The sequence below is a fragment of the Chrysemys picta genome, chromosome 5 (assembly GCF_011386835.1).
Source record: "Chrysemys picta bellii isolate R12L10 chromosome 5, ASM1138683v2, whole genome shotgun sequence".
NCBI classification, from domain to species: Eukaryota; Metazoa; Chordata; order Testudines; family Emydidae; genus Chrysemys; species Chrysemys picta.
The window spans coordinates 8,518,608-8,539,848 of record NC_088795.1 but is presented as its reverse complement, the minus strand read 5'-3'; the positions used below and the strand labels follow the sequence as shown (position 1 = coordinate 8,539,848).

Genomic DNA, 21,241 nt, shown 5'->3' with positions numbered 1-21,241 from the left:
GAAGGAAGCAGCCAGATTTTGGGACCTGCTCGGTGCTGAACAATTTGGAGAAACTGGCCCCCACAGTGATCAGTAATTCTTCTCGAGGGGAGGGATTTTCAGAAGTTCCTGAGCACAAGTCCCAATGATTTTCAGTGCTCCTAAATTACTTGGGCACTTTCGAAAATCCCACCCAATGTGCTCATGAAACTCCCATTGGCATCAATTGGAGTTATGTACATGTAGGAAAAAGGAGATTAGAACCCTTATATTGTAAAAATGGATACATTAATTACTCCAGACCTGATTTAGAAGGTACTTCACAGGTGGAATTCTAGAGTTCCTCGCGTAGGAAGGCTTCAGGACAGGGGCCCTCATCCCTTCATAATCATTGATAAGTATTCTAACAATCATGTCATCTTATGTCAGAAACATAAATACACATGACTGGATCCTTCCCTCCCAAAACATTAGCATAAATAATAGCCCTAAAGCCATATTATGGCATAATTTTTACAGCAAAATTCCCCATTCAAATTGTTCTCCTTAAGAAAATATGAAGTCCTAATAGGATCTTTAATATTTAATTCACTTTTAGGTAAAAGAGCACTTTCTTCTGCTTAACGCTGGCACCTACTGGTGGAGACAAGCAACACAATCTTTATACATACTACAGAACTTCCCAAGACTCAAGCATGGTTCATTCAACAGCCTCCAACCCAATAAACTGCCAGCAGATTATCTTGAGTCTTGTCGTTTGTATCCACATAACCCATTAAGATAATTACACTGAGCCCCAAAAGTCTGTCACCCAGACTGGGAGGTATTTCTCAAGGACTGGGAAGTCTGACCTGGACGTCCCTAGTGTGCTGAATTGCTCCTGTGGTATAAATGAACCCACTTGGGGTTTGGCTAATACACGTATCAAGCAAAACAGCTTGATTAAGAGGCTGATTTTCATACTAGCGTAGCCCCCAGCGCTCTCACTGCAACCAGACATTTCTGTATGTGTTTGATAAAAGGAATAAAGCGTTGGCTCTCCAATCTGATGAGAAAATTAAAGCCAGAGGCAATGCCGTCATTTTGATGTATTCACTGTAATCTGCTCAGAACATCAGCCGAAGGAAATAGTTTCGTCTGGTGCAACGTTCAAATCAGATGTTTCACATTTACACAGTTCGGTCCAACGTTTTCAGAATGAGGAGATCAAAGTTTGGCTCCCAGTTCCTTATTTAAGCTCTGGCCTGTTATATGTTCCTGGCAAATTACTTCACTTCTCAGGGCCTGAGATTTCCCCATCTGTTGTTTTTTTTAAAAAAAGGATAATGATACCACCTTTGTAAAGCAGTCTGAGATCCATGTACGGTAAGCGTGAGGTGTTAGTATCACTATCCATTTACAGCACCTAAAAGTTCTTAAATACTGAGATCTGCCCACAGTAATCTAGAGAACCTACATGTGCTTTCTCCACACAGGGATTTGAGGCGGCTTGGAGTGACACTTGTTGGTCACCAGAAGAAGATAATGAGCAGCCTTCAAGAGATGAAGGTCCAGTTGGTGAATGGGATGGTGCCATTGTAACTTGGTTTTAAAGTCACTTTCTCAAGTGATCGACCCTGCACTTTGTAAACTAGCCCTGAGATTTATTATAAGAGAAAAAAAAAAGGGAAAGTCGGTTATTTCTATAACTGAAGGACATTGGCTGGCCTCTGCCACATAATTTATAATCAGTGTTTGACTAAAATTTTCCTTTCCTTCCTATTTGTGTCTTCATATTCCTGAAGTAAATGTAACATGCATGGAAATGGATCTACTGTACATGAGGTTAACCATTTTCTTATGCTTCAGCAACAACAAGAAAAAGCCTTCCCGACACACTTTGTCTGTACATGGACTATATAGAGAGCACCTTTATATACTGAATTATGGCAGCACATGTTAATACTTCCAAGGACTTACTTGAATGGAAAAGTTTTGTAGTCATTCCTGGGCTAACAAAAAGCTGCAGTTTACTGAAGTTTACTTCAAGTCTTAATTGTCTACAGACGTGTATTGAAGAGCAATATGATTAGATTATTTCTTGATAGATATTTTGTTTTGTAAATTTAAAAGATGCTGTTACACAGCGTTACGTTATAGAGACTAGCGTAGAAACATGTTGCTTGTTCAGTGGCAAATACAATACAGGGTGTCTATTTTTCCCCCTCTGTGTTATAAAGTTCCTTTTAATTTGCTCTTCTGTGAGATGAATACATGGTTAATATGTATATACTGTACAGTTTGCTACACACCCAGGTACAAGAATTTTTGGTTAGATTTGGGTTTGGTTGGTTTGGTTTTGGTTGTTTTGTGCTACCACTTTGCTTGTATTTTTGCTGCTCTTTGGTTCAAACAACATATGAAAACAAAGCTTTCAGGAGTTTTAATTACATATGTGAGGTAACAAGCGTGCATTTCAATAAAAGTCATTTCTCCCTCTATTTCTACAGGAGCTCTGGCTATTAAGGGGCAGATTTCAAAAGCAGAAATGGGAGTTAGCCATCCAACTCACACTGGCTTTCAATGACAGTTGGGTACCTAATTTCTTCTGTACCTTTGAAAGTCTCCCCCTAAAATATCCAGCATGCCTCAGCACTCCTGTGTACTGTAACCAGTCTGGTGCAAACTGACTTAATCTCAGGGACCCATGTGCTTCCAAGCCAACTGGGTCTGGGTAGAGACTAGTCACTGTTTTTAGCTCTGGATCTATAGGGCACACTCCCAGGCTCAGATCTCTTGTCTTGAGCCCTTCCTTGGCTTGTCAGTCCACCACCTTAGTCAATAAAACCAGTGCCTCTGACCTCCTGAGCCACTCAGTTGCTTACACACACTCGCCCAGAGCTTCACTGAGGCTGTGGGCTCTCTGGGGTACGAGGTTAACTCCTTGAAGGACAACATGGCAGGGAAGCAGGGAGCACAGGCTTAGGCAAGGAATTTCTTCCCCACAGACACTTTACTCTTCAAAACATTGCAGTTACAGAGCATCAAAAAATAACGGAAGTCCTGAGTGCTCCATTAGTCTGATCTCACTGCTCTTGTGAGCCTATGGTCTGGACAAAGTCCCTCCTGCCCTCTTGTTCCACCAAGCCTTCAGTTCTGTGGTGATGGTCAGCCCCCCAACTCAGAGCAGCACCCCTTCTGAAGTGCAGTCTCTGTCTCCTTCGCCCAGGTGCTCCTCTGGAAGGCGTATCCCTCTCCCCCTTCAGGCCCCAGTGTAGAAAAACCATCGTTCCATTGAGTCAGCAGTTGGGAGACAATCAAAGTGGATGGCCCTAGACTGTCATATTGATTTCTCCTGATGTCCCTTCAGTGAGATGTCAAGCAGCTTTCCTGGGAAGGGTGTCTATCTGCAAAACAATTCAATAACCTTCCCTTGATTAAGGTTAGGCTTGTGTTCGGTACATCACACAAAATGGAGTTCCTAACACAAGATGGAGGTTACAGTTTGATTCTTTGCAGTGTGGTAGCCATGTTGATCCCAGGATATGAGAGCGCCAAGGGGGGTGAGGTAATCTTTTAATGGACCAACTTCAATTTGTGGAAGAGACCAGCTTTCGGGCTACATAAAGCCAGACCCGAAGAAGAGATCTGTGTAGTTCAATAGCGCAGTTCTCTCACCAACAGAAGTTGGTCCATTAAAAGATATTACCTCACCCACCTTGTTACAGTTTGATACAGACATGTCCCACTCTGCCACAAAGCACACAGGAGCAGAAGGAGAAATGTGCTCAATTTGATAAATGTAATGGAGTCATTTGTTTGAACAACAACATTGCTCTAGCCAGAATTTGACCAGTTTCAGTTTGCACATTGTAAAGCCCGGGTGCTGGGATTTTCAAAGGAACCTATGGGAATTAGGCACCCAGCTCCCATTGAATCCCATCTTGAAACAATGAGGGACTTTGATTGTATTTCTGTGTAGATGGAATTCTCCAATTGTCCATAGTAGGCCCCATAGCTCGTTTTAAAAAAAAATGCTCTAATAAAGATAGGGATTGAAAGACTTGCTCAAATGATGGCAAATATTTTTCATTATTCTAGGGAATATTCGTTGTTTATATGGGTTGGATAGCATCTTGCAGCATTCTTTCTTGAAGCTGGTATCAACATATTCTGTTTTCCTTTCTCTTCTTCACCTCTGGAAAAAAAGAGCACCTAATCTGTTGCTTGACTTACTCATTCCTCTCACTCAGACGCACGTTTCTGAATACCACTTTAGTTGTTCTTAAACATTTCTTCTTTTTATAGTTCCTCAAACCCCAAATACAAATAGCAGCTTCTAATAAAACAAAATCTCTGACAAAGAAAGATTTTCTATGGGGCTTGTGCTCCTAAATCCCTTTGGTGCATCTGCAAGTTTCCTGCAAACTTGTTTAGTAAAAGCATACACCTAAACACCCATCTTCCTTCTAGAACTGTTAGCTACTTCTCAGTGAGATATGGTACCTTTCCAATTGGTGACAGGTCCAGGGGTGAACAGATGTAGGAAGAAGTCAGATATCTCTGGAAAGGGAGTAAAGAAATGTCTTCTTCCTACATCTGTTCACCCCTGGACCTGTCACCAATTGGAAAGGTACCAAATTAATCTGCAAATGTGAGAAATGGAAAAAAAGAGACAACTGATACAGGGAGCTTTCATGAGATGCAGCGAGGCAGCAAACCAGAAGGGGAGGTTTGACAAATCTTGATTGTGTGATTTCTTGTCCCATTGTTTTATTTTTGTCAGCCACTGGGCCACAAAGAAAAACAAAAACAAATCAAGACATAACAATTGCCGCACATAAAGGAGATTTGTCAAATAATAAATAACATTATTAGAGCTGTCAGGGGAACCGTTGTGGGATTCTCTGCGTCTTCCTGTCTGCAGTGCTTTGTAAAATAATCCGTAGGAAGACAGACATAACAACTTATTTCTTCTGGAGGAATTCTTCAATTGCCACTTGCATCAATCCGCTGTACTTGGAGAGATTTTTATTAGCAACTTCCAGCTCTTATCCTCTCCCTTTTCTACCTGTTCTCTTCAGTCACTTGTTAACTGATGGAGTGAATTAGTGCTCTGTGAAAAATGCAAGGGGGCATTTGGTTTTGTTCTTTTTTGTGGGCTTTTAAAACAAAATTCCCTTGGCCATTTGTGTTTTTCAATCGCATATACAGTGTTTGGGGGATTTACTACAGGAAGGTGAGAATTACCTTCCAAGAACAGTGTAATCGATTGCCATTTGCTGGACCATCCTTCAGAATATCTTTATGGTTAACTAGTAGAAAAAGGAATGCCCATAACCAGATTGCATTTGTAAATAAACGGGGCACTTGTTCTTAATTATTTAAATACATATACAAACCTTCTTATATTTAATGCAAGCACGTACGATGCTACAAATCTGTTTATAATAGACTCTGTATATGAGTGAAAAAACCCCATGACCAAGATTTTCGAAAACAAGGGCCTGAATAAGTGCCCTGATGTTCCAAAGTGCAGCCGAGATTCCTGTTGTAGCCAGAGAGGGCACTGCTGGGTGCTCAGCATATTGGAAAATCAATCCATTCATTTAGTTACCTAAATATGGATTTGGGGTCCAATCCTTAGGCACCCAGTTTTTAAGCTGGAATTTTCAAAAGAGGCCATGGGACTTGGGTCCAGATCCCCAATGCTATTTAGGCTCCATTTGATTTCAATGGGAGTAGGCATCTAAATATCTTTGAGGCTCTGGCCCTAGGCACCTAGCTCCCTTAGGTCCCTCTGAAAATTGCAGCCTAAAATATTAGTCAATGAATCTTTATTTTACCTTAGCAGAGTTGGGATATCATACAAAGCACAAGCAGAGAAATTTTCTTTTAGAAGGCATTTTTTGTTATTATACAAAAAAGGGTAGCAAGTAAAAATATATACTGTGGGTTAAAATCAGGTATTAGAAATGGAATATTGTATATATTGTCATGCAGTAGAATCAGGTCACAATATTTTTCTGGTTTTGCTCTGTCTAAGCATAGAGGGGGAAAAAGCTAAGTACTATAGTTAGCTATCCTTACTAGTCGTGTACCGGAAATTAAAACCTGAAAGAAAAATGCAAATGTTACCTACATTAAGATGGTGAAGTTTGATAATCGGAATTAAATTGTTAGCTGTACTTAGAGTATATACCTAGGGTAAGTCACAGTGGTTTGCTTTTCCAACTCAGTAGCCCAGATGGTTACATAGATTACTTTTTTCAGTCCATTTTGCTGCTAATTGTAAGGGAATATTTCAAAGGGAATGGTAGATAGGAACATTCTTTTCATAACGTTCTTTTTCATCTCTGAAGGAGGACGTCTTTCTAGGCGCAGTTCTTGTTTAGAATGACCTCCATTTATTCTTTGGAGAAGTTATCTAATCATAAAAAAAAAAGAAGACTGATGAAAAAAAGTCAGCTGTAAACTTTATTTATTCCTTCTATATGTTAACAAAAATATGATGAAGGTGAAGAAGTTGTGTCTATTCGGTGTTGAATATAAACATGTAGAAGTCCCAGTGGTCAAAAAATTGTCACTCCTAAGACTGCTGTAGTTTTGAAACTAGTCATTAAGAAGTGTGTGAAATACATTGATAGCAGTCTGAGAGTAACATATAGTTTCGAGTCCTTTATTATCAAGTCCATCTAAACCCCTTAGTGCAGGTGGGTCAGGACTCGGAGCGCCTCTATTAAACACTGCCCCAATTGCATTATGCTCAATTTCCTGCATTGGAGTTTTAACTCATAGAAGGCTTAGCATTGCTGTATTTATTTCCTTTTATTTTTATTTTTCCTTTGATGCTTTATGTGCATTTTGTTTGTGTACATGTTTTTGTAGTGTAAGATATAAAATTTTATATTTTTTCATAAAAATAAAAATCTTTGAATAACATTGACATCCTGATGTGGATCCCGCTCGTACTGTTGGTATTTTGTACATAATCCCAACTAATCATTCAAAATGATGGGGTCTTGGAGTCATTGTGGATAGTTCTCTGAAAACATCTGCAGCGGCACTCAAAAAAGCTACCAGAATGTTAGGAACCATTAGGAAAGTGATCCATAATAAGACAGTAAATATCATAATGCCACTATATAAATACATGATACGCCCACCCCTTGAATACTGCATGCTGTTCTGGTCGCCCCATCTCAATAAACATTATATTAGAATTGGAAAAGATACAGAGGAAAGGCAACAAAAATGATTAGGAGTATGGAACAGCTTCCGTAGGAAGAAAGATTAATAAGACTGAGACTTTTCAGCTTGGAAAAGAGATGACTAAAAATGATGATAGAGGTCTATAAAATCATGACTGGTGTGGAGAAAATAAATAGAGAAGTGTTATTTACCCCTTCACATAACACAAGAACAAGGAGTCACTCAATGAAATTAATAGGCAGCAGTTTTAAACAAAAGGAAGTATTTCTTCACACACACAATCAACATGTAGAACTTATTGCTAGGTGATGTTGTGAAGGTCAAAAGTATAACTGGGTTAAAAAAAAAGTAGATAACTTCATGGAGGATAGGTCCATTAATGGTCAGGGATGCAACCCCATGCTCTGGGTGTCCCTAGCCTCCAAGTGCCAGAAGCTGGAAGTGGACAACAGGGGATGGTTCGCTCGATAATTGCCCTGTTCTGTTCGTTCCCTCTGAAGCAACCAGTAACACCACCTGGTGTTTTGACTGTCAGAAGACTAAATACTGAGGCAAGTGGACATTGGTGTGACCTAATATAGCCATTCCTATGTTCTTATGTTTCTACTCATTAATTCCGATGGGTCCCACAAAATACTAGACTCTCCTCTCTCTGACTTTCTTACGGTGTTGTGAATTCATGATATTTATCCCAAGTCTCCCGATAGTTGTTTTTCTCAAAGCTCCAGCTCCTGGAGTCCTGTGATTCCCTGAGAATCTCAGCCTCCATTTAAAAGAAAAATAAATGTCTAGCCTTCATGGTTACTGAGAAAAGTCTGAACAGATGAACCCTAGAGGCTCAGAAACCTGTAAGCAAATATAAAGAACCACACATTTATTGTTTTCTTTTAAAAAAATCTCATGATTTTCAAGACAAGCTCCTTATTTCAAGAGGTTCCTGCCTCTTAATTTTTGTAATGTTTACCTTTAGCAATACTGTGCTGTCTATCTGTCTAGCTATTTATAACACTCCCACTGATAGTATCTTAGTTCTAAGTAATTCTGTCTGGGATTTGAACCCACTTCCAGTTTAATCAGGACACTGTATAGTCAAATAGGGCCTGAGCCAAGTCCACAGATGTCAGTGGGAGTCTTCAATGGACGCTGAATCAGGCCAATAGCCTTTTTTAGGACACAGCTCTATTAAGCTAATCCAGGAAGAGCATGTAGCATGCGTGTGAATTCCTGCCATCCTTCAGGCAGCAACAGGACTCCTTTCCTCCCACCTGCAGCTCCAGTCATGCAAGGTGATATGAAGTTCACACCACACCCACACCCTACCCAGTCGGCAAGGCTCCCAAAAGAGACGGCACGGCATGCAACAATCAACTACTTTTGAATCAGTAAAACAGAAATGCGATGGAGATAGGCGGCATTTTTTTTTTTCAGGGTAAATCATTGTGGTTGCCCTTAACCACAGTAGAATCAGAGCAATTCTTAGTTTGGGGCTTAAAGGGCTGGTGACCATCTGTGGACCATCACTAGCTCCTTGCTTTGCAACACGCTTCCTGTGTGCCTGTGGTCAAGTGATAACAATGGAAGGAGCCTAAATACTTCTATGGATCTGGGCCGTACCATCTGTGCCTCAGCTCCCTGGAGGTAACAGCATTTCCCTTCCTCACACGGGCATTGGGGGGATAGACACACTACAGACTGTGAAGGGGCGGGGGGCCAGGTGAGTACCACACGTATCTAGAGAGAGGGAGATGGGGAGATCCTGGTGGAGAGAGATGCTTTGGCGAGGCAAGGAAAAGCATCATAGCCTCCAGCTAAACACCCTGAAGAGCGAGGGTGCAATCACCATGTAGGTTAATGTCACTTCCAAGGCCTGCAAGGGGGAATGCCTTACAAATCTCCTGTGCTCTGAGGCGAATCGTCCCTAAATCCACAGCGTATTGCACCCATCGGTCCTTGCATTCTGCTCCTGTGCACAGATCTGCAGAGGGTCCTGGCAGCCCGCGCATGGATATCGCTGTAGCCAGCCCATGGGGGAGAGAGGAGAGACTCAGCCCCCACGTGCCTGGCAATGGACCCCCCCCCAAGCAGCACTGGCCTATGGGTTTGTATCCCATGTGGTTATTCGATTGCAGGAGTAACACACACTGCTGTATGTGTGTGTGTGTCTGTGTGTGTGAGAACAGCGGCTCACACGATGCTGTGGGTGGGTGTTTGTGTGAGAGAGAACGTTGCCTCAAACCACAGTGTGTGTGTGTGAGAGAGAGAGCAGCAGCTCACACAGTACAGCATGTGTGTATGTGTAGTTGTGACTGAGAACAGTGACTCACGAAATTCTGGGGGTGGTTGTTGGTGAATGAGAACAACAGACGACAGCCAGGATTCACAGGGCGTGGGACAAAACTGAACAGAGATTCCGCCCACCCCAGCTCTGGGGCCCAGCCCCCACCTCTTTCCCAGGCCTTACTTTTCACTTTCCGTGACTCCAACTTGTTTGACTGACAGAGACATTTCTTCCCCAGAATTGGAACCAGTCAAATAATAAATCCTGATAGAATAAAGTCATGTCAAATTTCAAAATCATTTTTGTTGTGTCAGTTTGGAAAATGATTATTTTTGTGGGTTTTATTTTTCAAGTTTTTGTGATCAATACAGTCTACTGAAAACATACTTTTGCCTCTCCCCGTCCCCCCTTTTTTTGCTTTGTTTTGCTACTCTGTAACTTTTGATTGGCTAACTTAGTCACCTGGTGAGAGAGATTTTATTTTTTTTCCAAATCACTATACATTTCCCATTGTTTTTGAAATCTATTGTGTCCGTCTCTCCGCTCAAACATGCAGCAGAGAGACAGTGAGACTCACTCTCCGAGAAAGCTCATGCCAAATAATCACACAGAGATGAATAAAATGAGGCTTACACGCCATGGGAGCCAGCTCTCTGCTTTGGGCAGAGAAACACGGGCATTGCCAGACTGGAGCAGGCCGATGGTCCATCTAGCCCAGTAGCCTGCCTCTGACAGCGTTCGGCGCCAGATGCTTCAAAGGAAGGTGAAACAATTCCCAGGTAGGTGGATGTGGGATGGTCTGCACCCCTCCCCCACATACACACCATTAGCCCAAATGCACGGTTGCAGCAGGGCAATGTTATTGTTCAGTGCCCCCTCTGCTCTTCCCCAAATGACTGCGTTGGCCTCTCTGCTGGTTTTAACATCACCCGTTGTTGGAAGGAAGCCAAAGCAGGCTGGGTTTGTGCTCCATGCTGTAGGGCTCCCACCAGCCAAGCCATGAGAATTGTATGAACCTCACTAGAGACATCTGTGTAGTTCCCCAGCTCTTTGCATTCTGTCCCCCCTCCCTTGCTATGGAACGAGGCAGAAGAAGTGAGAATGACTCTCTCCCACACCTGTCTCCCCTCCCCGTCGGGACGTGCATTTGCTAGGGGAAACTTTTCCACGGCTGTCAATGGCCAAATCCTCAAAAGCCAAGTTGCTGTCACTAAATGAAAACGGGGGCACTTTAAACCTGCCGGAGCTGCTGTGTGCCGCTTAGGAATTCCGGATGTTGTTGGGCGCTCGGCATCTCAGGCTGCAAACTCCATTTTGCTTGTAAGGTTGGTCTTAGCTTTTCTTAATCTTTTTTTGCCTCTCCTTTGGACTAAAATTCCCAGGTGCTAGAGGACTAACAACAGAGGGCCCTTAAATTTGGATGAGTGCGCTTGGACAAAGGAATAGCTACCACCCAGCCCAACCCAGTTGTTTAAGTCTGACCTCCAGGGGGTGGCAATTTAGCAGCTAATGAGGAAGTCACCTGGCAAAGGTTATAAAAGAGGATCTAGCCGTTCCCTCTTTGAAAGAGCTCAGAAAGACTGAGTCCTGGAGAAGAAGTCATAGCAGGAGGAGAGGAAGGCTCCTACATTCCTTACAGGATGCTGCCCAAAGAATGATCCAGAATGGTGAGGAAACTGAGGCAGAGAAACACAGGTAGGTGTTTTATTGTTTTGCCAAGAGCTGTGCTTTTTGTGCTCTAAGTGAAGCGTAGCTGTTTAGAAATCTTTGCAAAGTCTGTGTGCCCATTGACTTCACCTCCCCCTAAAGAGTTAAACTGTAAACCCAGGGTGCCCCCAAGGTTGGAGCTCTGGGGAAGTGTGTATTTAATTTTGGGGAAGGGAGGAAGTCAATACTGGTTCTGGGGCTTAGGGCATCTGGGCTGTTTGCTCCCTTTTCTGTGAGAGGCTACCAAAATGGCGGAGCAGTGATAATAACACCCACCTGCCTCACCGCTATGTTGTGGGCTTTATTTCAGGCACTGGTTCATGGCTGTAATGTGCTTGGGGGGCATTGCCTACAAGATGCTGTCTGAGGTCTGGATCTTTCATCTTTAAAGTTGATGGGGGAGGAGGGATTGTATTGATTTGAATCAGAGCAGGATCGGGCTCTAATTGCACAGTCTCTGAAGTGCTCTCCTCCCTGCTCTTGGCTTGCTGAGCAAACAGCAGCGGCAGGGAGGAAGCCTTTTTCTGTCACAGAGAAAATAACTTGAAGGTTCTGACAGGAATTTCTTCACACTGCTCTGAATAACTCCTCCGTGCTCCCATGCTACGTGATGTTTTTTACTTAAATGGAAGCAATTTGAGAAGAAAGATGAAATGAACAGGAATATAGAGGTTTTTGTCCCACCACTCCCCTCGCGGTACACTCCTGCACTATGGCTCTGAAACAGCCTGGTGCTGAAGACTAGAGGCCAGATTTTCAAAAGTGCTCAGCGCCCTGTCGCTCCCGCTGTCTTGGCGGACGCTGCTCCTTTTTGAAAACCGGGCCACTTCATTTTGGGTGAGATTTACAAAAGCGCTCAGGGGCCATATGTTCAAGTGCTCGGCACCCACAGCTGGGGGCAGATTTTTCAGAGGAACAGAGTTCCTGTTTAGGCTCTGAAATCAAGGACTGATTTTTCTAAAGAGCTCAGTGCCTGTTCTGTTGATCCCTTTGAAAGATGGCCTGCATGGAGATGTAGGTCAGTTGTACATAGGGTGACCAGACAGTAAGTGTGAAAAATCAGGACGGGGGTGGGGGGTAATAGGAGCCTATATAAGAAAAAGACCCCAAAATTGGGACTGTCCCTATAAAATCGGGACATCTGGTCACTCTAGTTGTACAGCACATACTCTGGGCTTAATTTGTGGCATCTCTAGTTTTGAGGAAGTAGCACCGTCTAGTGGGTAGAGCATTGGACTAAGCCTCAGTTTCTCTTCCCTCCTTTGCCTGTTGGATGTGCTGTAGCACCAACAGGAATTAATTCAGGGAAGTCCTATGGCTTGTGTGGTACAGGAAGTCAGATTAGGTGATCACAATGGGCACCTCCTGGCCGTATGATTTATGAAAATGCAGTTGCTTTCTTTGGTGCCTAGACTTTCTCCTTACGTATCCAAATATCTAGATGATACTTATAGACTGCAACCTTTAAAAAAAAGGTGGTCTGTATGTATAATAAATGGCATGAAGATTAAGTAGGGGAGAGGACCTTGGCTAAGATGAAAGACGAAGAAAGGGAAAATAGTTAAGATTGCAGAAGGTTGCAGGGTTCTTCTTGTCACATTACACAATGACACTGACCACAATCCCGTCTTTTCATTGCTGTCACATATGATAATGCCAATCCCATCTATAAAATCTTCCTCTGACCATTTCAGTGGTCAGATACCTTTGTATCTCTAGCTATATTTTGTTTACTTGTTGGGGGCCGGGGGAGGGCTATGGTATTTCTTTGGTTCTACTGATTGCCTCTTTGCTCTGTTAGGAGAGTCCTCTCTCTGAGTGCATTTGAAACAATGCTGTAATTCTGTCAAGTGTGCTAGGCAACAGTCTGCTGAACGCTGTGGGGTTGCTGAGTGACTTTTCTTGAATGCTGTGAATTCACATGCTGGGGCAGATAGACATCATTCTCATAATGCAGTCCCCTGTCCTAAAATGCGGTCAACCGGGTAAATGAAGCCAGATCCTCAACTGATGTAAATTGGTTTCGTCAATAGAGCTGCCCCTGATTCACACCAGCTCAGGATCTGGGCCCTGGTGTATGATACGGAATAGGGATGATGAAATGGACGATGGGATGATGAAAACGGTCCTGGGGTTTAGATATTCTCTCCTGTCTTGTCCCGCTTCGCTGAGATTATAGGAATATGCTAAGACATCGGGTCTCCCAGAGGCACCTGGTAACAGTGTCACCTGGTGGCCTCGAGCATATTATTATGCGGACTCCTCCAACGACTTTTATCCATATCAGGAGGGGGTTGTGCTAACAGATTCCACAGCTACCTGTGCCAATCCGTCATGGTATCGGCTTGGGATTCCCTTCCACTGTTCTGTTTAGAGATGGCCAGATCTCACAATAGGCACATGACCTGTAATCTAGCAACAGCCATCTCATGTGAGTACCCATTGAGAGGGGAAAGAGCAAATTAACAACAGGCAGCAGAAATCGGACATTGTGAAGATAAACTGAAAGATTTAGGGGATGGTTGGTTGAGGTTAAGGCACTAGACTGGACTCAGGACACCGGCTTCAGTTCCCCACAGTGCCACATATTTCTGTGTGAAGTCATTTAGATCTGGTTTTTCAAAAGCGGTTAGGGCCAGATTTGAAAGTGCTCAGTTCCCCACTCTTGATCTGCCTGGATATAATCGTGGCCTCAAAGTCAGTGGGCCAGAATTTTGCCCTCTGGTTCTGTTTCCCATTTTACAAATGGGAATAAGGATATTTCCTTTCTCCCAGCATTCTCTGTCTTGTCTGTACTGACTGTAAACTCTTGGGGCGGGGTCTGTCTCTTTCATCCTAGGGCACCTGACACAATGGGGCACTCGTCTTAGTCAGGGCCTCTAGCTGCTATCGTAATATAGATTGATTGAAATCGCAGATCTCAGAGGCGAGAGCGAATGAGTAGATCTGAGAGGAGAATTTGTCCCCAGATCTTTCAGATGAACAAATCCCTTAGCTGTGGGGAACAAGTCCAGTGCTGCTGTCCTACGCAATGATACAACACAATGGCCAGGAAATAATTCTCTGGAATTCACTGGAAACCTTGCTGGAATCTAGGCCTGGATCCAGATGGACTAAAGGGTTGACATTCCCCCTTTATTATCATTGTTCAGCTCGCATTGCCCAGCATCTGGGAGACGTGCATAAGATCAGGAGGCTTCTAACCATTGCTCCCTTGTGGCAAATGACATTAAACAAGGAGATCCAGTTGTCTTCCAGTTGTGGAAAAATTGGAAAGAGTCCAGCAGAGGGCAACAAAAATAATTAGGGGGCTGGGGCACATGACTTATGAGGAGAGGCTGAGGGAACTGGGATTGGTTAGTCTGCAGAAGAGAAGAATGAGGGGGGATTTGATAGCTGCTTTCAACTACCTGAAAGGGGGTTCCAAAGAGGATGGATCTAGACTGTTCCCAGTGGTAGCAGATGACAGAACAAGGAGTAATGGTCTCAAGTTGCAGTGGGGGAGGTTTAGGTTGGATATTAGGAAAAACTTTTTCACTAGGAGGGTGGTGAAGCACTGGAATGGATTACCTAGGTAGGCAGTGGAATCTCCTTCCTTAGAGGTTTTTAAGGCCTGACTTGACAAAGCCCTGGCTGGGATGATTTAGTTGGGGATTGGTCCTGCTTTGAGCAGGGGTTGGACTACATGACCTCCGGAGGTCCCTTCCAACCCTGATATTCTATGATTCTTAGTCTCATTGAGAAACGTGCTTCCTTCTTACCTGCCAGCAAGCTATCATCCCCCTTTTTTGGTGTTAATTAACACCAGAATCGTTTTACTTTCCAAGCAGGGGAGTGTGACTGATTTTATTATCATAGACCTATAAGGATCAAGTCTGCCACTTGACAGCTTCTTCCTTTAGTTTGTGTAGACTCTAACCACGCATGGAAGTGACCTAAATGTCATTGTGTGCCTTCCCCTTTTGCTACAGGCACAGAATCGGTGGATATTGTTCCCTATATCATTATACCGGCTTCCCACTGGTGGAACCCCCTTGATTTCAGTGGAATTGGTTGTCTGTAGTTTTCTTTTAATAAAGAAATCTTAGCCCCACTGAAGTTAATGTCAAAACCCTGTTGACTTCAGTAGGGTCAGGATTTTACCCTTCGTGTTTAAGTTAGACTATTCCATATATTGCACATTGCATGACGTTCCGTTGATTTCCATGGGACCACTCTCCAAGTAAGGTAATATTTAACCGGGGTAAGGATGCCAGAATCTGGCCAATAGCGTATACAGATAGATTTTCAAAGAACTCAGCTCCCAGTTAAGCAATTGAACTTTATGGGAGCCGCTGAACATTCAGCTCTGCTGCCAATCTGGCCCTGGGCACAGAATTTTAAAAATAACATATAGAACATTGAGGAGCACTTGATGTAGATCTATGGTGCTTGGCAAAAAAGGAAACTAAATTAGATACATTAGCTAGAGAAATAATTTCACAAGTGACAAGTGGGCCAATAGCTATTGACTATCCTTATTGGGCTTTGCAGAAAAATGCTTGGTAAAACTAATGGGTACATTTCTAAACTCATTTGGGGCTTTGTGTGCTCTTCATCGGGAGTGATTGGAACTGCAGGAAGTAGGAACATAAAGTACTGTGCCAGGGAAGCTGGCTTTCTTCTTTGCAGCGGCCTGATGCAAAGACACTCTACAAAATTGTTACAATCCTTTTCTAATAGCGATAAAAAAGGAAACTCCATCTGAATTACCAGCCTCTGGAGGGTGCTTCCAAACCTAATGTATTGCCAGTCTCTGTGTTAAGAATAATAATAATAAAACCCTAGATATTATAAAAGCCGCTCAGATCCACTTGCTGGCATGCAGTAATAGAATAAGCATTAAAACTGAATTATAATGGCTTTTTAAAACTCCCCTCATTTTTCTTTTTCATTATTTTTAATATCACATTAAGGGGGAAATTTAGGTTTGAGAGGGGAAGTAAAGAAGCTGAAATCTTCTATTCAGATGCTGGCAGGTAGATGCAATTCTTCACTATGTATTGGGCAAAGGGGGGAGGGATAGCTCAGTGGTTTGAGCATTGGCCTGCTAAACCCAGGATTGTGAGTTCAATCCTTGAGGGGGCCATTTAGGGATCTGGGGCAAAATCAGTACTTGGTCCTGCTAGTGAAGGCAGGGGGCTGGACTCAATGATCTTTCTAGGTCCCTTCCATTTCTAGGAGATAGGATATCTCCAAAAGACTTCTTTCAGGGCTGGATTCTGACTCTTATTCCCATTGAATATCCCGGAGTGCTTCCTTGGAAGGCAGTGGAATGTTTGGAGTAAGGTGCTGTCCAATGTGAGCAACTGGCCCTCTCTCTCCCATTCTGCAGGTGTCTCTTTTTGGTCTTTCTCTGTTTTGGGTTGATCACTTATAGTCATGTCCTGGATGAGTGCCATAAGCATAAATAAGCCACGGGGTAGATGATACAGTTGGACGACTGTGTGGCCTAATGGATAGAGTATTAGTATGGGAGCCAGGAGAGCTGCGTTTCTGTGCCTCTGTTTACCCTTCCCCCCATGTGAGAATGAGGCCTGGCCTCTCTCTCTGTATGTGTATGTATAGCCTGTGCGTGGCTGTGATCTTGGTCTGGCCTCTAACTGCTGCTGTGAATCAGAGGAGGACTCCGGCATCCCAGGGTGTCAATCTGTCGTGTCTCCATCACCTTGCCCTGCCTGTCACTCTGAGGAGATGTTATCTTTACGGCTGACTGACAGCTTTGCATTTCTGCCCGGGTTGAATATGCCACTCTGTTGCCTCTTCCAATGATTAGCTCCCTGTGCTGCTTGACCCCTGTTGAAACACTCGGCTCTGCTGAGGTGCTCGGGCAGTTCCGCGTGGCACACCCAGGGCCCCCAGTCTCTGCGCAGCGGGGTTTCACTGCCTTTTGCAGGCAAGAGTGAAGGTTGTAGTTGTTTAGGCCTAGACTGGGACTCAGATTACAGGAAGGAAGGAGTGAGAACGCCCCACCCTTGCGTCCTGCATGGGCTTCTGGGATTGGGGTCTGGCCGTGAAGGACTCAGCAGATGCTGCACCCTGGAGGGACAGTGGGTGGGGAGTGGGCAGGGCCTTGGTTTCATCCCCCACTACTCACCTGCCATTTGGCCAGGAGTACATTACTACTGTCTTAGAAACAAGGAGAGAGGTGGAATTGTGACTTGGGAGTCTGAGTCACAGTGCATCCTGGGGCACGGCAGTTCATACCTCCTGTGCCTAAAGGTGTGGTCTAGCCCCACTGTAAACAGTCAGTGAAGCAGACCTGGAGCCTTCTCCATGTGGAGTTCTTCATCTGCCCATGTGGCACCGCTCCGAGAGGCTGCTGCTCCTCACAGTCCTGGGTATTGCTGTTGCTTTATTCAGAGCAGGATGGGTTTTTTGGTACAAGTTTCCTCCCTTGAGCTCTGCTCCTGTTAATATTGACTGAAAACCAATTTGCCCCCAATTGCATGAATGTGAATCAATACAGCTGTTGACTTAGGTGAGTGGTACAGGATCTAATAAAAAGCGCAAACATGGTATTTCCCAGACCTGTCACCCAAGTCATTAGCAGGCTGTGAAAGTGTCTATGGAAATTCCTATCACCGCCTTTATTTATTCTCCCAAGATTTCCAGGGGGCTCATTTCCAGTGCCTTCCAAGCTGGCAGCTAGTGCAAATACAGAGGCAAAATCCCTCAGCTGAGTCTTTTGTTTGTTGCCTGATAAATTTTGTGGGGGGGGTGGGGGGAGGGAGAAAGCTTGGCATTTTTATGATTGCAAATTCAAGGAAACAAATTTCAGGTGGTGGGGTTTTTAAATGCGAAGTTGTTTACTTTATCTTGAAAAGCAGCATTAATTGAACCAGGCAGGCGGGTCCCCCAAGACAAGGTTATCTTTATTTCAGGAATCCTCATTCTGAGGTAAAGAAAAGCCTTTCTCATTTGCTCTTGCTGGTAATGTGAAGCTTTTCAATGAGAATTAACCCTATGAAGCAGCTAAGCCCTTTGTATCAACTCACGCAGCCAAAGAAAAGTCTAGACGGCTCGATGGCAAACGGAGACGTATCTGTGTCCCCATTGTTTTCTGTCAGGATTATTAAAACTATAAGAAACTTACACACAAAGCATTCTCCCATCTTGACTGCATTTTAATGAGCTGCTTATGTTAAGCAAGCCCTTGCCATTGTCCTGTTGTTACAGAGGGTAATCAGGAAGCGCACGTCTACTAAACTGATAAACAGGTGAATCCACTGTGAACCTAGAGCAATTTCCATGTCTTCATGTGGAATGTTTTGCATATCAACGTACATAGGAGCCCCAAGAGACTCCTATTGATGTGATGAGATAGATACAAGGGAGAAAGGAGTTGGGGATTTTGAAAGAAAGTTCTGAGATTCCATGAAAGTTGGGCCATGTGGGCTGGGGGATGGAAAGGGGGTGGAACTAGGAACTCTTAAGTATTTCAAGCTGAGGGGAGTCTAACAATATCTTCAATGAGACAGGAGTTGGAAAGAATGGTTTTAAAAAAGGAAAGCGTATTTATTGATGTGGAGAAAGCATATGGCTTGGTTCCATGGGAGCTGATGTTTGGAGTATGGAGATGGTAGGAAGCGGGACTTCTAGAAGTGCAAGTGATAGACGAGTCAAGAGGTGAGGTGGAACCAATACCTGAAGTTCCATAGAGGTTTGACGTGATGGTGGCATTGAGACAAGGCAGTGTGCTGAGTCCACTTCTTGGCATCCCAGTTACAGAGTGAATTAGTAGGAGAATCAAGCAAAGAAAGTATGGGAGGAAGTGGACAGCAAAAAAGGACATGGAAGGCTGAGAATATGAGAATATGATGGAAAGCATCTGCCATGAGAAGTTTTAAGAGAAAAGAACTGGAACTCCAAGACCCATGAACGGGTGCCATGGACAGGAAGGAGTGGCAAAGGATCGTGGGTGTGACACTGGCAAACCAGGTGCCAGCTCATGCCAAAGTCACCATGTCTCCATTGAACACTCACAGACATATAGCTGGAATCAGTCTGACTCGCATGTTAATACTGTTAAAACAAGCATTAGACTTATAAGAATGCGTTTAGTGTTTTGACTTTATTGCGTGCTTGTGAGTTGCTGCCTGCATTAATCTCACTTATAACGTCTGCATCCCATATTGCGAGGTAATATTTGAGTGGTTGTATTGTGAACCTCCAATCGCCGGACAGGAGAGAGACATTAAAAAGTGTCAGGTTTCAGAGTAGCCGCCGTGTTAGTCTGTATCTGCAAAAAGAACAGGAGTACTTGTGGCACCTTAGAGACTAACAAATTTATTAGAGCATAAGCTTTCGTGGGCTACAGCCCACTTCTTAGGGTGCATATGGAATGGAACATATGTTCTAATAAATTTGTTAGTCTCTAAGGTGCCACAAGTACTCCTGTTCTTTTTATTAAAAAGTGTGACGTTCAGATCATCAACAGAAGGTGTTACATCCTTCCCAACAGGAAAGGTCACAAGACAGACGATTGCAGGACGTTAAAGAGGAAAAAAACACTTTGTTGTTCTGCCTTCTTCTCCCTCCCCCCCGCCCCCGCTTCCCAAAGATGAGTCATGAAAGTGGATTCCTCCCCACCAGAGAGTTTGCAGCTCAGAGCTCATGGCAGGAGGGGGATAAAAAGCCCCCCCTCCCCCTGTATCCTTTTCCTATTTAATAAATCTTTACATAGTTTCTTATAGGATTGACTCCAGGTGTTGTTGTTTTTGGTGTGAGATCAAAGGTGCAATTGACCTGGGGTAAGTGACTGGTCCTTCGGGACAGGGACTAACCAGAATATTGCTGTGAACTTTGGTATAAGGGACCATTTGTCACAAAGGGACACTCACTTGGGGTGGCGAGACAGATAGGAGTATCCAGGGGGACTGTCTGAGTCTCCATGTTTAGACTGCTGCAGTACCTGAGGAGACTACACTAGAAGACTTGTTGGCTGCGAGTCCTGTTCTTAGATTTCACCAATCACCACAGGCAGCATAACAGTGGGCCTCTCCGACCGCTTGTACATGGGAGAAAGAGTCAAGAACTGAAAAATCTAACATAGGTCTCAGGTAACATCTCTTTAATTATCCAACCATGCTCCTCCCGTCGGCTTTTGAACAAGCTAGAGAGAGACACCTCCTAACGAATCTGTCCCATGCTTTGTATGAAGACAGGGACATTTCCAAACAGGACATACAGTTTGAGCCTGCACCTCAAAAGTCAACAGCAGTTGTGCTTCTGACGTCCGTGAGGAACAGGCCTAGTAGGATGTGTTCAATAAAGCTGCTAGGCCCAGGCCCTCAACGGATCCCATGGAGTTAAAAGATGCTAAATAAGCACCTGAGGGTCTGGGCCCCAGTTCATGGCTCGGATTTTCAAAGGATCCTAAGAATTAGGCACCCAGATTCCACTGGTTTTCAACAGGAATTGGGTGCCTCACTCCTTCAGCGCCTTTAACAATCACCTCCCCGCCCATTAATTTAGAAGAACTGATACTGACCTCTTTCATGCTGGTGTAAATCAGGAACAACTCCACTGCAGCCAGTGGAGTAACACCAGTTTAAAAAAACAAAACAAAAAAACCTGGTGTGAGCTGAGAACCATGTGCACCATTTTTGTCACTGCAGAATCTAACTCAGACTTCCATGACGGTGGTACTTAAATTACTCCGGGTGAATTTGACCCAAAACATTCATTGAGAACACGTGGACAATTGAGCCACTCCATACCTGAATCTGACCTGGTGTATTAATTTAGTGACTAGCGAATGAGTCGTTCCATGCTGCAATGAATCCATGCCCACCAACCTCCTCCCTGTGGCACTTTAGAATCCCTTTAGACGTAGTCAACTCTGACACCCTCCTGCTTTTAAATCTGTGAGGGAGACTTTTCTACCAAGTTGTTTTACTGGCCTGGTTGGAAAAAGCTTCAGTTTCCAGGAGACGCTTTACAGCCCAGCAGAATAAGCGAGAACCATTCCTGCGCCCGTGCAACACTGGCGTGGAAAGGAATTTAACCACCCTTCATGCTGCTCCGCATCGCTCCCCCCTTGAC

At 44.0% G+C, this 21,241-nt stretch overlaps 1 protein-coding gene across 6 annotated transcripts in view; it reads left to right on the top strand.

The window, feature by feature from the left end:
• Positions 1-21,241, top strand: part of EPHA5 (EPH receptor A5) — a 395,151-nt gene that overhangs the window by 330,072 nt on the left and 43,838 nt on the right. For 4 of the 6 annotated variants that reach the window (XM_005285713.5, XM_005285712.5, XM_005285716.5 and 1 more), the window contains one exon: positions 1,455-6,918. The exons of 1 other annotated variant lie outside the window; for it this stretch is intronic. In XM_005285713.5, the coding sequence (XP_005285770.2) occupies positions 1,455-1,560 (106 nt within the window). In that variant the 3' untranslated portion in view covers positions 1,561-6,918. Of the gene's footprint in view, positions 1-577; positions 1,413-1,454; positions 6,919-21,241 lie in introns of those variants that run through there. One more of the 6 variants, XM_042856287.2, reaches the window with a different exon arrangement.